The 16,779-nt window shown below is 29.6% G+C and overlaps 1 protein-coding gene and 1 non-coding gene across 2 annotated transcripts; both read right to left on the reverse strand.

The window, feature by feature from the left end:
* Positions 1 to 455: 455 nt before the first annotated feature.
* Positions 456 to 12,843, reverse strand: LOC137928943 (protein regulator of cytokinesis 1-like). The gene is made up of 14 exons (XM_068771954.1): positions 12,689 to 12,843; positions 12,227 to 12,426; positions 12,018 to 12,138; positions 11,181 to 11,410; positions 10,961 to 11,109; positions 10,365 to 10,532; positions 9,854 to 10,026; positions 9,137 to 9,284; positions 8,559 to 8,687; positions 7,637 to 7,770; positions 6,647 to 6,754; positions 4,664 to 4,805; positions 3,605 to 3,751; positions 456 to 3,516 (listed from the first exon to the last, which is right to left on the reverse strand). Exons 1-14 carry the CDS (start codon positions 12,721 to 12,723, stop codon positions 3,070 to 3,072), a joined length of 2,331 nt encoding a protein of 776 aa, XP_068628055.1. The 5' UTR covers positions 12,724 to 12,843; the 3' UTR covers positions 456 to 3,069.
* A 1,031-nt stretch (positions 12,844 to 13,874) lies between these two features.
* Positions 13,875 to 13,946, reverse strand: TRNAD-GUC (transfer RNA aspartic acid (anticodon GUC)). The gene has a single exon. It is a non-coding gene; the product is annotated as a tRNA-Asp (tRNA).
* Positions 13,947 to 16,779: the final 2,833 nt, after the last annotated feature.

Here is a 16,779-nt window from a genome sequence, read left to right on the forward strand (position 1 = left end):
ATGAACCGATATCTTTTAAATTGGGATTGAAAAATTTTATGCAGGCCGAAGATATAAAGAATCGAAATCCTGATACGTTTTAAGGATTATAAAGAATAGTTACAACGTTTAATAAAAGTAGCCATGTATAAACTGATGACACAAAATTTCGCAAGGTACCTTAAAACTTTTCTTATTTTTATATCTAATATAGCATCCAAGAAATTGTAATTGATAAAAATGTGTGAAACTTTGTTGACTCATTTACATAACTGATATTATAATGTTTACATCAAGCATTATTAGATTTAAATTATGAAGATAAACAGTTGAGTCTCCGGCGCTTCTCGGACGGTCAGAAGTCCTAGCCGGAGGGGTACTCTTATGTAAAAATAAACGAAGATTCAAGTGTGTCTATGTGAAGAAAATAGGAAAAAGCATACAATAAAACTTCAATGTTCAAATTACTCATAATATATTACAATTTACAAATCAAAAATCCAATAATCCTAAAAGAAATAAGCAATGTCACATAGAGGCCATTGCAATACTGATTAAGTACATACAAAAAGCTGTAATTAAACGGCATTTTTGTTTAATGACGTTTTATTACGCCTACGGTATTGCCAATGTACCCCATATAAAATAATGTTACGAAAGATAACCTCATCTGGTGCCTATAAAGATTTTTTTATTAATTTATTTGTTCTCATGCATGTATATACATATCCAGTCTCCCCTCATAATAATAACAAATAATATTAATAACAAAGCCATTTATTCCATATCTCTCAAGTTACATTACAAATTTAAGTGATCAGTTTTCTTAAAGTAATGTTAGTATTTGACATATGAACACCTTTTTGGTAAAGGCCTTCTGCAAATATTGACATAAATAACAATACATAATACTTCAAAGCAAAAAATACAGCACCTATGAATGTAAAACGATATTTAAAACAAAAGCAAAAATTATTCAACCTACTTTTTATGGCAATTTATGTAAATAAATACCCAAACTAGCTGCGACGATTGAATGTTACTGTAAATAAGAAATTGTACATTATAATTTAACTGGTATCGGTGGATAATAATTCAACTCTTCACTAAATAATACACGTGATATTTTAAGACTAATTTTAGATCTAGTCTTAAAAATATAATCTAGCTTAGTTTAAACAATGTTACTCTTTAAGAATGAAAAAAATATATATTTCTTAGAAATTCAAATATTTCAAGTTTATAAATACACTCAAAACTGATTGTGTTGAATATGGACTACATAAAAAAAAATTATAACTAAATAAACTTCACAGGGAGCTATAGAATTAGTATTCGCTACAGGGTAAGTTTTATTTATGCAGTGAAGAGTCTAATGACTAAATACTTTATGAAATAACTAGGAATTGCTTAAACATTTAACCATTTTCCTCCATATTTTGACAATATGCGAACTTTCTTGTGGTTAAAAATCGCTTTCGGTACTTGAAGAGCCGTGTAGCCTTTGAACAATTTTTGTAAAGACTGATAGCATGATACATCCTACCTTTTATTTTTGAATTATAATTTCGTCAATAATATTCAGATTTGGATAAATTTCCATAAGCCGCACAAAAACAGATTTGAGTGTAAACAATTCATAAATTTAATTTTATACTTTGTTCCCAAAACCTTACATGCCCATGGACGCAATACAAAACCATTTTGAAATTATCATTAACGACTTTTATGGGTATAAGGATTAATAAAACTGTACAACATGTCACAGTATAAAACACAATTTTAAATAAATTAAGAGCAACTCCAAAATTTTGAAAATGTATAAAAATACACAAAAAAAATACATATTAGTAACAGTAATACTATTATTCGATATTTTTAAAATTAAATCAATTGCTTCAATTCACTCAAAAATGTAAAACCAAGAAAACAACACATTTACATTTAATAAATTTCAACTGCAGCCACTAAACTTGTTTCATTAGAGGTCAGATTCGTATTACTATTTGAATAACTCATTTTCGGCTGCAGAGCTGAGGAAACAAACAACCTGATCATTCAAGGAAACGTGTCTAGAACTAAAGGTACATGAGTGGCCACATGATTAACTTTACCGGAAGTGAACTATGCAACAACAGAATTAACAGAAATGTGGGAATCAGATCTAACATTTGGTCACAACATGAACCATTACTTATATAATAGAACGCTTAGTTTTTACGTATAAAATATGAAGAAATAAAAGATAACTTAATAATTTTTAAATCATTAAAATGTAAGATACAGGGAGGACAGACGACTTTGTTAAGAACGTAGGAAGTAGCTGAAAAAGCAGGCCACTTGTTATGAGCAAAAAGTTAAAAATTTGTCCTGTGTATAAAATAATAATAATTTTAGTATATTATCGATATCGCAATCAACGTGTTACAATCAGACAAACACGAATTGCCCCCTTGGTAATACAGAAGAGATTCGAGCAGCCTTTCAAGTAAAATCCTTTATAAGCAAAATGTTTCTCTATTTGAGAAAAATGGCAATGTCTATCGAGCTGCTTTCATAGTTTACTATCAAAATATTTTTTATTAAACATTATATGATTCAAAACCATAAAAATGTATTTCACTCGTTTTACATATTTACCATCTATCCACTTATTTGACCATCTAAACAAAGAATACTATGGGTTATAAGTTAATTGTTAACAAACCTGTGTTCTGTATGTTGCAAGGTTCATCAAAAGCAAAAAGACATTGCCATGCTTGACTTTTGAATTATACAACAGTGTTTGTATTCTTTATCTAATTAAATAAAGTTTAATTAAATACTCGAGTCATGCACATAAGATTTTAAGCCCACGAATCAAACTGGCGGTTAAAGCAATGAAATTTTTAAGAACTATGTAATACTCTATAAAATGAACTATTTACTAAATTTATTAAATTATAACATTCTCACATGTGTAGATAATTTTCAAAAAAAATAGAGCATATATCATTTAATAATATTAACTATGAAATAATAAATGAACTGTACAAGCCATGTGGTCTGCAGCCAAACAATATATTAAACCAAATGTCCCAAGGCAAAATTTTAAATCAACGGAGGTAAGTTTTTAACACGTACTAAGTGTGAAGTGGTCTTTGACCTTGAGACATTATTTGGTGTAGTTTTTAAATGCATTGCTGTAACTGTATTTTGTCTTTGCAAGTTTACTTTATTTCCACTTAAAGGGGTCCGTGGCGTGGCGAAACCTTCGTTGGTCAATTTCAGAGCAGATCTCGTGAGTTTGCTAGGCGTGCAGATACTACTCTTGGGCGTCATTACGTTGTTTATGTATTGTGATGAATGCATGTTCTCCTTTCCAACTTTCAAAGGCGTCAAAGTCGATGGTATTTTATTCCTCGGAGTTTTTTTTGGGGTGTTCATCGGCGTTTTCTTCTCTGCGATAGTCTCAGAAATAAATATCACAGGCATGTTCATTTCTTGAGTTTTTGTAGCTAATGAACTTCGACTTATCTGTTTTTCATTTATACGGTCCTACAAGGTTTAAATATATACTTATAGTGTTCTTTTTTACATTATATCATATTATTAATGAAGTAATTATAAACTAAACTTTTCTTACCTTAAATTCAGTGTAAGTGGTTAACAATGTGGTTTCCATAAGTGGATCTTTAGTAATTGGCTCTTTCTCTTCCCCTTCCTCTTGTGTATCAGTAGTAGAACGTGTTTTATTAATAGAACGACGGCCGGTGCTACGACGTCCATGAGACTACAATAAAAGGAAAATTATCTTGCTTAATGTTAAAATTAAAAAAGCTTGCGAGCTATTATTAAGAGGAGAAATACAAAACCGCCATCAACCTCTTGCAAGATAAGATCATAATTGATATTACTTATCAACACACACAACTACACATAAAAAAATAAACTAAAGACACAAAAACAATATGATATAAAAACTTATAATCAATAAAAAATTTATGTGTATCGCATTAATTTTAAATAAGTCATAATTCAGAGACAAGAATAAGTTGGGGGCAAAACACTCATACATACATTACACGTGCACTGGGTTACGATACCTTCGATGTAAATTGAGCAAAGCGCAATTATTTAGGTCCTTAACCAGATCTTAGTTTATAAAAATTGATAAGACTAAAATCTAAATAAATTAAAGGTTCAATAAATAAATAAACTTTGTTCTAGAGGATACAAAATTTATAATATGGCAGAAGTTATGTCCCACAGCTTCCACCCATCCCTCCATCTACCACTTGTAGCATCTTGTTTGATTTGTATCTGCTACTACATAATGCTGCTACATGCTGCTGTCTAAATACAATCTGCATGCTTTGAGCAAAGTAACAACAATCGTTTTCTTGACATGCTTCTCGCCGAAGGGACTCCTCTGCATCGGGACATACAAATGTTGCCAGAAAAGATGGCATTCCATTCATTAGCCGCGTGGCTATTGGATCTCTATATTATTCCCGCGAGGGCATAATTAGTCTTGTATTTTTGTCAACAGATGCATTCTATATGGAACAGGCATGCCACAGCTTCACGCAACTGTGTTCAATTTCGGATAGGACAGAGAATCTTTACTCTTAAAAATCTAATGATGTTACTACAAGTTTAAATACTACACATTAAGAAAATAATTATCACATGCGAATGTTACCGTTCGCTTATGCTTGAGGATACTGGCGTTAACACAAATCTTTGGTGTTTTCTTTTGTTCGCCGCCATAATCCAACTTTCTCTTAGCGTGATCGCCTTTACCTTCTGCAACAGCTCTAGCCGCTAAACGTCCACTAAGGCGTCTGAAAAAACAATTAAGATTTAAAAAAAACTTTACCTGTCAATATATATATATATATATATATATATATATATATATATATATATATATATATATATATATATATAATTATAGCCACATTTAAAATAAAACACTTGATGGAAAAAACTTGACATGTTTCTACAGTTACAACATTCTGATTTTCAACAACATGCATCCCTACAGGCAACTTTTAATATAAATTTTTGTTTGAATACTTTAACTTATTTATAAAAATGTCGAGATGTGCGAATAATATTTATAATTAACTATTTAGAAAACTTTACATTAATTACTACCATTCATTTATAAATCCCATAATTGGTATTAATGGAATTTTGAGGGAACCTATTAAAAATAGTCATTCACAAAAACATTGTAAAAATTCAAAAGTCATAAAGCTATTTATCAATAGTTAATTATTAACGAAATTCTATAAATATAACTCTTCTTCAATGCACAGTCAAAAATAAAATAGATTTAAAATGCTTGATATTCAATAAGAAAAGAGTCCGGTTTAAAAGTTTCAATATTGAATAAATGGATTTTATCCACCATCTTTTCAATTTTTTATCTTTTATGACTATGGAATATTCACAACTAAATAGGACCATAAAATTTTGGTCTAAGCAGATAATATCACTACTATTAAAATTATAAGTTTTTTATGGTATTAATCCTACAACAATATATACATATTTATTAAATACAATGAATACAAAATTATTAAATACATGTATAAAAATAGGTATAATATAGGTATAATACATACTAGAGCGTCTTCATTACGTTACATATCCTTTTATAAGTAGTATAAATAACATAGAAGATTAAAAACAATAGATTTCATTCCATCTATATACTTGCGTAACTTTTATGACATGGCTAATGAACTTTTTTCGCCACTGACGCAAACTAGCTTTCTTTACGGTGACGTAACGTGATTGATTCTCACCTCATTAATTTCAATAATGTGCACTGAAATATAATAGAAGGAATGAAATGTATTGTACAATAGAAAGTGAGTGCATGTCGTGTAATATTAATAATCCCTTTTTACTTTTACTTAAAAAATGGATGACTTAATTTTATAATAATATTTGTGGATCAAAATTATTAAATCATTTGAGAAAATTACTTAACGAAATTCAATATGCACTCACAGGCACTGTGGAAACGTCAATTGTTTTTAATATTCTATCTCTGGCTCAGAATGCTTATTTGCTGAGAAGAGCCAGACAGAAACTCAATAGATGCTCTTTTAAAATGAATTTTACAATATTTGATGTATATATTATTATATCAATCGTGTAAATAAAAAGAGTCAAATAACCAAGTTTCACAGATTTCCATCAACTAAAAACTCTTGGATGCTATAACAATGTTGACTGGAATATAAATTAACTTTTAAATTTAAGACAAAAAAGTAAGGTAAAAGATATCTTGTGGAACTTCATTATATATGCATACACTCAGTGTTGGATGATGGATATATTAAATTTTTGTAGGCATTACGAATAAATCTTTATTTCGTGTATTTATCATAGGTCTGTCCCTACTTTTTATATAAATATTTAAATTTTTGCTTATAACTAATATGTTATCACATATGCATTGAATAGCAACCATCACAATACTAATTTCTTTAAAAACATATCTCAGGGTATCTTTAGCTTAAAAGTTATAAATAGTCGCACAGCTGTTTTAATAAACTTGTAGGCGCAAATAATTTTATGGTCATTCATACAATACAGTCTGTACTTTCTGATAAGTAACATTAAAACTGTTAAATATATTTAGTAACACATCTCATGTATTGTTTACCTTTTCACTGTGGAAATAGCCGATCTTTTGAACGCGGACAAGTTGTTAGCGAGAGAAGAGACCGCCTTAGTAGCACTGCCAGTAATGAGTTGCCTCTTTGCTGGCAATCTGTAAATATTCAATAATTTTTTTAAATAATCAGACTGAAAATTGATTAAATAATCATTAGCCTTACAGAGGAGACAAGATCTGTGGAAGGACGAAAGTAACCGTCATAATCCAGCATTGGCAACTTGAAGTGGCAGTGGGTAGACCACATACCACAGAACAAAGGACCACTTGCACCTATAGATTGTGGAGTGGGACTAAGGACCAGCAAGCACAGCATATGATGTTCAACCATAAGCTGGATATATCTATGACCTTGTCAAGTCAGTAAACCCAGCATTGCAAGCTGAAATGGAACCAGAAATGGAAATCCATGGATGAGACCTATATCCAGAAATGGACATCCTACAGCTAAAATGGTAATGATAATGGGGAAGGCTTACAGGTATTTGTATACATTTCGTAGGTATGTACCTAAATTAAGTTAATTTATAGTATATTCATCAAAATTTCAAGTTAAAGACAACCTACTATGAATAAGTTCTTTAGTATAAAAATAAAGCAGTGAGTAAGATAGGTAGCTAACCAAATCTGCTTCAGGTGAACAAACCAAGCCTACTTTTAGCACGCATAATCCGAAAATAGTTCTTTTGATTAATTTATGTATTAGAATCTATAATTTTTTAGTAAGAAAACTTCAGCGATTTTAGATAAAAAAAAATTTTCATGTATATCCTGGTTATCATATACCTTTTACTCAAATTATAGTATATGATATGATTAGATTCAATAACATACCTGAGGTAAATTGTTCATATAAATGTAAGAAACACAATACACTGCCAGTAATGATAATGAAGCAACAAAATCTGAACTTTATATATGTTACTCTTGATAATGAATCATGTAATCGTAAAAATAAAAACAGTAGTTTATAATTACCTTTTCTCAGTTGTAGCGGCTAAGCCTGCAGCAGTTCGGTTTCTTTTGCCAAGCGGCGATGTGGCCATTGAACTAAACAATGGTGTATTTGGCGTAAGAGCTTGTTTTCTTGCTGACAATTTGTTTTGACGTTCCTGTGGTAATGTAATATTTAAATTTTAAAAATAATAATAATATTTAAATCTTTCAATGAAATGATTTTGTATGTTTTGAATTCCATTATTATTTTTATAAGACTTGATACTAGTTAAGGCAATAGATAATTTTTAATATATTTTATTAAAAGTTCTGTTCAAAAATTCAAATTGAAACCAGTATTAACAATAAGAATAAAGAATATTGTGTAATAATTTCCCTCATAATATCAACAAACTATTTTATTTATTTTTTTGATGTTATAAAACTAGAGAATAATTAAGATTTTTATAAAGAAATAGTTTTACTTCAATGTCTTCCAGATTATCTGGTAATGTAACTTGTGAAGCCAAAGTAAAACTTAATATTCTTTGACAAAAAAAAGTATAATCATGAAAATTATACATACACAATAGGAAAAAGAAAAAAAACATTTAAGCTAAGCATAATAACAATTTGAAACTGCTTTTTTTTCCTTTCTTTATTTATGACCGGCCAGAAAGTTTTAAATAAATTTGATGATTAGGTTATGTTTGTTTTTGGAAATGAACACTTTCCAGGTATGATGTGTCCTTATGATCTCATTCAATATTGTAGGTTCAGTTCAAATTGAACCTAGTTTTGAACTTTACAGATGGAACACACTCATTTGTGTTCTTTCATTCATCTTACAGGACTTTTCAAGCAGCCAATAAACTGCGTCAATCAGCATTTCTAAATATTTATGGATTTCTTACAAAAACAAAGGTACTCAATAACATACTGGTATTGACAAAAAAAAACTTACTGCTTTCCTTGTTTCCCAATCCTCTTGCATAAGCTGCAGCAATGGCTTTCCATCCACAGTAAATATTTTTCCTGTCCTTGCTTCATATTCCAAAACGAGCTCCCGTATTTTGGCTTCAATCTTTGGTAGCTGCAACAATAATGCAAATAATGTTACTTGAAAATACTAAGAAACCCTCTCTTTGGTTGAAGTACATTGAGGATATTACCTGATATGGATGTAATAAGCAATCACAGGCTTTAATATTTAATTTTAATTGTAGTTTATCATAGTAAAATATTATGAAAATCAAATTAGAAACTAATTCTCATAATGTGTACAAGAAAATTCAGATAAATATTTTACTTTATTTGATATATTAAAGTTATACTTGAAATAGATATACTATGGGCCTGGAACTACAAGAAATGTTGGCAATAAATATCTGTTTATATATATAAAACAATTCTAAGATAGCAGACAATCTAATTTGGAATTTTCCTGACCATTTTCAATACATACTAAATAATATATATATTATATATGTACATACATATAATACAACAAAAACTGCGGTCGGGAATTGATCTTCTACTCACATTGCTAGCAATAACTTTCCTTTCCTTCTCTTCCTTCAACAGTTGTCCACCACGGTTATGGTAGCGGCCTGGTTCCGTAGCACGGGCTTCCAATTCCGTCATTTTCAGCCAAAGGTTTTTACGAGTCATGACCATCTCAAAAATATCCCTAGAATAAAATAATATTATGTATTACTCTGTTACTACAATAATACAAATTTCTGCAATCATTTTGTGCATGTTGCATTAACATTGTTGAAATACTTAAGACTTCAACATTTAGAAACTGAAAACCAAAAACTTCTGATATGTAATAAATATGTAATTATCTATTTTTTTATTTCAAATATACAATAACTTATTAACGCCATTAACAACTTAAAATAAACATTTTTTCACTTCTCTCATTATCTCCTCTTAATCTAAAATAAAATACTCAGTTACAAATAGAGATATGGGACGTAAACTAAGAAAATTAAACAAAGACAGGTTGCACTTATAGTTAAAAATTTTAAGCAGATAAAAAAATTACTAATGTAAAATAAACTTTGATGATGCCAATTAAAATATAAATATGGTGAAACCCAAAAAAAAAAAAAACAAAAATCCTAACAGAAATTAATTAATGTTGTAAAAATATAAACTGCAGCAAAGTTATATCAAAACAAGTGTCAAATTACAGCAAATTTCGAAGTTGTAATGAAGTTTTCTATAAATTTTATAACAAAATTCACTTACTTATGGTCATTGTAGAATTTGGTAATCTTCTCCAAATATAATTCGTGTAAAGCGAGTGTGTCTTCACTGAAAATATCTTGATAGTAATGAAGAAATTCTTCACGCTCCTTTGTTGAATACATTATGTTATCCCACATAAGCTTAATTTTGGTCCTTACATTAGCCACAAACACCTAAGAAAAGGGTTTTATAAATAGTTTCCTTCCATTAATATGTTCTAATCACTAAGTACAAGCATACACCTAATTTTGTAGCCATTACAGGACCAAAGATACCTTTTGTTTTACCCGTTTTTTACATTATTTGTCAAAAGAGAAAATAATTAATTTTAATTTAAAGCAAATTTTAAAATAAACCTTTTACCTGTCCAATCAATATTTTATTTTCGTGCTTTCCTAGCATTATAAAACATAATTAAATGAAGATTCTTCTTTATGTCCAATGAAGTGATGTCTTATTTGAAATTATTTGTAGATATGTAAATGGAATTGTAATTGATATTTATCCTTACCTGTATCTTTTGCCGTTTAATTTGATCACATCTCCTAATCTCTTCTTTTATGGCATTTTCAGTGTGAGGATGGCATCCGGGATGGGCTTGTAAAAAATTCTCTCTGTAAATGCGATCTTCTTCCAAGCAGTCCCAAAGTTTTGTTAAACGTTCACGCAATTCTAAAACCTAATATTAAAACAAGTCCTTAAGTTATTTTGCTATTAAATCTTTAATGTTGATTAATAAAAAACGAATAACATTTAATATTATAAAGCATGTTTATTGTTTAAAACAAACAACAAATTTAATTTTTATAAACAATTAAACATCAAATTGCTAAAATTTGTTGCAAAGATGAATATTTCTTATTCACTCATGGCAATTAACGAACATATTTTAAGAAATCTAAATAAAATAAGGCATTTAAACAAAAGAAAAAAGTATTGTATTACCAATTCACTTTAATGAATATTTGTGTACAAATAAAAAATACTGGATATAACAACAAAAAAATCAAAAGCATTACTGCATGTAATGAAGAATAAAGCTAAAAGGATTAAAATACTTTAATTCATCACTTTCCATTCACACAACTAAATTTAGAATACACTTACTCTATTGTTTGTTTGCTGATATTTTTCTTGAAGGTCTTGGAGTAATTTGGCAAGGCGATCCATATTATGGTCAGTGACCTTGAAGTCCACAGAAAGAGATGTTATAACTAGATTTTCAAACTTATTCTGTGGCTTGATCTGAAGTTTCTCTAAACAAAAAAAATACATTATTAATATGACTTCTAACAATTAACACTACAACAATGTTAGGTTAACTCACCCATAATATCCTTAATTTCAACTTGTGTGGTCAGAAATATTTCTGCTCTTTTATCCCTCTCAGCTTGCAGGACTTCAAGCTGGTCTTTTAACTTTTCAAGCTCCTCTTCAGATGGCAGAGGCATATCACGCAGCTCACCAATTGCTACTCCAAGTTTTTCAACAAGATCACGCTGCCACTCTTGCAATCTCTCCATTTTCATACGGCGCTGCTCAACTTGCTCCCTATACCTAAAATAATTATAAATATCCTTTAACATTTTAATATTCATAAAAAGATATACTATTGCTTAAAGCTAAAACTTTAAATTTGTGAAAGTATCCTAATTCATTACAAAAGACATAAATGAAAAAGATCTCTTGAAATGGAATGTTTTCTTAGTCATTAACAATATAATGCTTAAATAAATCATAACTTATCAGCTTAAAAGAATGGTCTAGAATACTTTTAATATCATCATATCAGCCAATAGTGCCCACTGCATGCCATAGTCCTCCCCAAAGATTGCCACAATGACTGGTTATTCCTTACTCGCATCTCGGGACATCCCATGACCTTGACAACACACACACATTGCCTTAATTTTATTGTGTTATAATTTCCAAATTATATAGAGGCAATTTATGACCATTTCACTGATTCACTTCATATGTGGTGGATTAGTCACGTTGTAGAGCCAGATACATGGCTCACTACCTGCATATCAGGTTTAGGGCCTCCTGACAATGCATAAGCTTTCAATTTCACTAATAAGACTTCTCTGCCTACCTACCTAAATTTTAAATAATACTACCAATACTGCTTAAGAAGCCTGTGTATATATATACATATTCTTACCCTGCTATCTGATTTTCTAATTCTCTTTTATATACAACCAACAACATGTCCTCTTTAAATTCTAATATTGTGATGTCTACCGATAGGCATCTGCTGAGCTCTTCCGTTTCTTCTTTTAACTCTAGAAATATGTTCATTTCAAATGAATAAAAAACAAGTGGTAAGTAAAATAAATGTATGAGAAGTCATGAAAATGTTTTAAAACATACTGTCGACTTGAGCCTGCATAGATTTAAGTTTTTGTCTTGTCTCTGAGATAACATCTCGGTGAAGTTCTTTTTCAATCTGTACAAGTTTGGTGATATTGTTAACTTTAGTGGCATCGTCTACGCCAAGATGCGACCAATTCAACCACAATTCTTCCATCATCTGCCGCACATTTTGCGTTATTTGTTGTTCGACTTCGTTGCTAAAATAATTTAAAGTTCGTATGTTATTAATCAATGTACAATTTAGGTAAAATGTACTTTAAAAAGTAATACCACTGTCGTTAAAAATGAATTGAATGGAAATATTAAAAATGGGTAGTGTCAAGGTGTAAAAAGATCTTATTATTATTATTAATTTAATTAAAAATACAATTGTACCAAACAAATTAATATCTTTAATATAAATCGATTACTTCGTGCATTTTATTCTCATATTATAAAGATGTTAAGTTCAAGACTTACAACAACTGCCGTATTTCATCTTTATCCGCGTTCATGTTTTCAAAATTTGTAAAAATCACTATCAAGCATGAAAGACACTTTAGTTTTAGTTTATAGAAATAATGTAAAAGAATAAAACTTTAAACTTTCAGGTAATGGAGTTACCGTTCAATGGTTTCAAACGTATGTACGTTACAACAAACAAAATTATGAAAATGGTCAAACTTATCTGTGATTGGTCGATTTGTAAACTCTATGCTAACTCCTAAAACCAAAGACATTTTTTAAAACAAGTAATTTAAAACACGTATACTTAAATATAAACTACTAAATCCTGCAATAAAATTCCGTAATATTTGAAAATAATCTTCCTTATAGTACAATAATTATTAAAATTAATAATTTTTTTTCTGTTTTGATAATTAAATAAATGAGTATTAATCTATTTAAATTTTAATAACGCTGTTGTTTTCTTGTCAAGTATAGTCTGTTTAAATTAAAATATTATTAACCTTTTTAACAGTCTATTCACGTAAAAAAATAATAAATAAGAACATTTTAATTTCGCAAAGAGCGATGACGTTAGTTTATCAGCCACCAGACGCTTACTGAAAAATTGTCATAATAACTATTGTAGTTATGCGTTGCCCACATCCAGTAACATTCCGCATGAACATAACTCAGTAACGTCTTTTACACGAATATAATACTCAGAATATTGCCTACCTATATTTACTTTTATTGGATTTGAATAATTTTCAATACAACTTCATAATTTCTTAAACTAATTTCTTTATTCATATTAAAAGTGGTTTGTGCTAGTTTTGTTTTATTAACATCAACTACAAAAGTAGTATAAAAGTAAATTTTTTTATTAAATGAACACTCACAAACACAATAAATATGTCAAAATTACATTCAATTTGAGAAGAGTTTGGATAAATACTAAGAATTATTTAGAGTAAATATTCGTATTGAATCTATTTAGTTTTTTTTTTTCATGATTATATACAACATTGATGTTTTAAATTAAATTAGTCGAATACGGTCTTTTGCATTATATGATTTTTTTTTAGTTATACGTGCATCACATCATTATTAGTATTTGAAAAATTTCTTTTTAGTAAAATATTTACGAAGTAAACTTTTTTATCCTTAAAATAATGTATATGTTAAATGGTTAATTACAAACTAGCAACAAAAAGTTCTCTCCGGCGGGGAATCGAACCCCGGTCTCCCGCGTGACAGGCGGGGATACTTACCACTATACTACCGAAGACTTGAAACTAGTTTTAAAAGTATGTATTATTTTAGTAGACAAAATTTGCATTAAAATTTTTGTTTAAATATTTAAATATTACTTTTAATAATTTCTAGGCAATTGCAATATTTGAATTAAATTATACTTTTATTTGATTATCGGTGTAAACAATTTTTTTTAAATCTACACGAAGATAAAATCTTTCAAGCAGGTGTATATGTAAAGTCCAAAATGAGCCTTCAACCTTCTCCAACAAATGCTGGCGAACATCTAATTCTAGAAATAAAGCTTCGTCATGCCAAGGTTTTACTTAGTGTGTAGTACAATCCTTCTCTCAGCATCGACTACTTTTCTTCACTGGAAATCATGCCTGAAAATTCAGTTCCTTTGTACAGTCAAACTTTAATCATGGGTGACTTCAATACCTGCCTCCTCGAAAATGACTGCTGTTCTTTCTCTCTCAAGTGCAATATTGAATCTTTCTATCCTACCGCTTTTCGCCGCTTACCATTTTCCGAACTGTACTCATTCTCCTAGATCTCATATTTGTTTCCTTCGTAGACCATGTAAGTAAACATGAGCAATTTTCTGCTTTGTTCTTTTCATATCATGACTTAATTTTTCTATCCCTCCGTATCCGTCCACCAAAAGCATCATCCAAAATACTCTTTCAGCATAATTACCATAAAATAAATTTTGATAACCTACTCGAGGATGCTGCAGAAATCACCGGTGGTTTGCTAATCGCGTCGGATAATTTTGAGGATATGGTCAACATTTTCACCAATAAATTAAAGCAGCTTTAGTTTTAGCCTGCTGGCTCCATTGCTTACAGATGATATAAAATCTCTGCTGGTAAAGAAATATGTTGCTAAATCAAAATACGTGCGTCGAACCGATGGCAAAAATTGGGGCAAATACGTAACAATCCGCAATCATTGCAACAACACCACGCCGACACGTTCACTCATCAGTTGAAAACAGTGATCCAGCTATGGTCTGGAAATTTCTTAAGATACTAGGATTTGATAAATCTTGTCAGTACTCTTTTCCTAATAATATAGATTTTAATTCTCTTAATCATCACCCCTCATCTCCGTCCGACTTTAATAGGACAATTAAAAAAAAAACTATAAATTTCTGTCTAACTGTAGAACTCCCGACTGTTCCCCGTTAGTCTTCACGCACTTTACTGCTTGTGATGTTAAGAAGAGTATTATATCGGTAACCTCTAATGCCGTTGGAAGTGACTGTATCGGACGTAAAAGGATTATCCATATCCTTGACGAAGTCCTCCCTATAATTTTTCACATCTTTAACAATTCTGTCTCCACCGGAGTATTTCCTACTGCGTGGAAGGATGCACAAATTATCCGTCTCCCTAAAATATCGAATCCTCCTGCCTACTCCGACTTTCGGCCCGTATATATACTACCTTTCATCTCTAAAGTTTTAGAACAAGTCAATTAAGCCATCACTTGGGTTTATAGGTTTTCATAACGACTGATACTATCGCTTAAACAAAAGTTTGAAAGGATGGAAAGCTGGTAATAAATTATATCCAGCGAAAGCTTGATAAAAATGAATTCCATCAGTTTATTACAATTTTATCAGCAGACATCTAATGTTATCTAAATTATTCATCACACAGAATGCTTGAATAACCCTACCTAACTAATATATAAATTTACAAAGGGAACTATTTTCAGAGTCTATCTGCGCATAAGCAGACGTGTATTTTCTCGTTTCGCTTGCACAGTTGTATCCGTCTCACTCATCCATTCCCAAAATGCTAATCAACTCTATAGATATTGTTTTTTTCAGAAATTCTGTATTTTTAGGTACAAAAATATATTCCTTGACATTGCATAGATAGTAATTTTGACAGATTAATTATTATTAATATATTATTAGAAATTAAATGTAAAAATGTATTATACAATGATATATTTTCCTTAATTTTTTTGTTTAATATTTATTAATACATTGTTATATGACCGTGAATAACATAAAATTAACATATCACTATACTCTTTCATAATGAAATAAATTTGCAATATAGGTATTCTAAATCTTTCTAGTGTTTATAACCAACACCTTGCCGTATTTAAATATACATTAAATTCCATAAAGTCATTGAAGTTATTAAAACAGAATAACCGGAATTTTTCCGACACAAATCTGTTTTCCGTAATAGGCAATGTATGTACTGGAACACATCCATTGTTTGTTTATAGCGCTATTACTTTCATCATCAATAACGCCGAAAGATAAGTTAATATGTACTATACACAACTTCAAATTCGTCAAAACTAACTTTCATGGATAAAATTAAATATTAACATCAGGTTTTCATCTCAAAATGCGCAATACTAACGTAACAATAATTGCAAATGTTTGTTCATCGTCTGAAGGTTTACTGTGCAATTTTAAGATCGCTCTCATTCTTTTATCAATTGTAACGGAACGAACAAATTAAAATACGTTAATTAAGACTTGCAAATATAAGGCAGACGCGGCACTTCTTCTTATTCAACAAAAACACTGCGAGCAATATATTTTGCAAATACGGTATCTTTACTATGTAATATATTTAAATTGCCATTAAAATTAAAATAATATTTATTCTCTGTCTTAATTTTTAAATTCGAACCTTAATCCAATAAATACCTAAACATACCACTAATATCAAGACTATAAAACATAACAATTTACCAGACATTTTTTTATTTATTTACAGACGTATTGTTTTCAAGTCTTATTTCTGATTTTTTTCTTTGATGTATCATTGTTACTATTACCTAAAAATGTTTATTAGCAGACTTTTAAATTTATTATGTAATGCATATTG

The sequence above is a fragment of the Battus philenor genome, unplaced genomic scaffold (genome assembly GCF_028537555.1).
Source record: "Battus philenor isolate CCGP_79_NKW_IND1 unplaced genomic scaffold, ilBatPhil1.0.hap1 SCAF_11, whole genome shotgun sequence".
Lineage (NCBI taxonomy): Eukaryota > Metazoa > Arthropoda > Insecta > Lepidoptera > Papilionidae > Battus > Battus philenor.

Coding starts and splice junctions, on each gene's coding strand:
- LOC137928943 (XM_068771954.1), bottom strand. CDS start 12,723: ATGAACGCGGATAAAGATGAAATACGGCAGTTGTT. Junction 11,110..11,180: donor TGAAATTAAGGATATTATGG/GTGAGTTAACCT, acceptor TTTTTTGTTTAG/AGAAACTTCAGATCAAGCCA. Junction 9,285..9,853: donor AAATTCTACAATGACCATAA/GTAAGTGAATTT, acceptor ATTTTATTCTAG/GGATATTTTTGAGATGGTCA.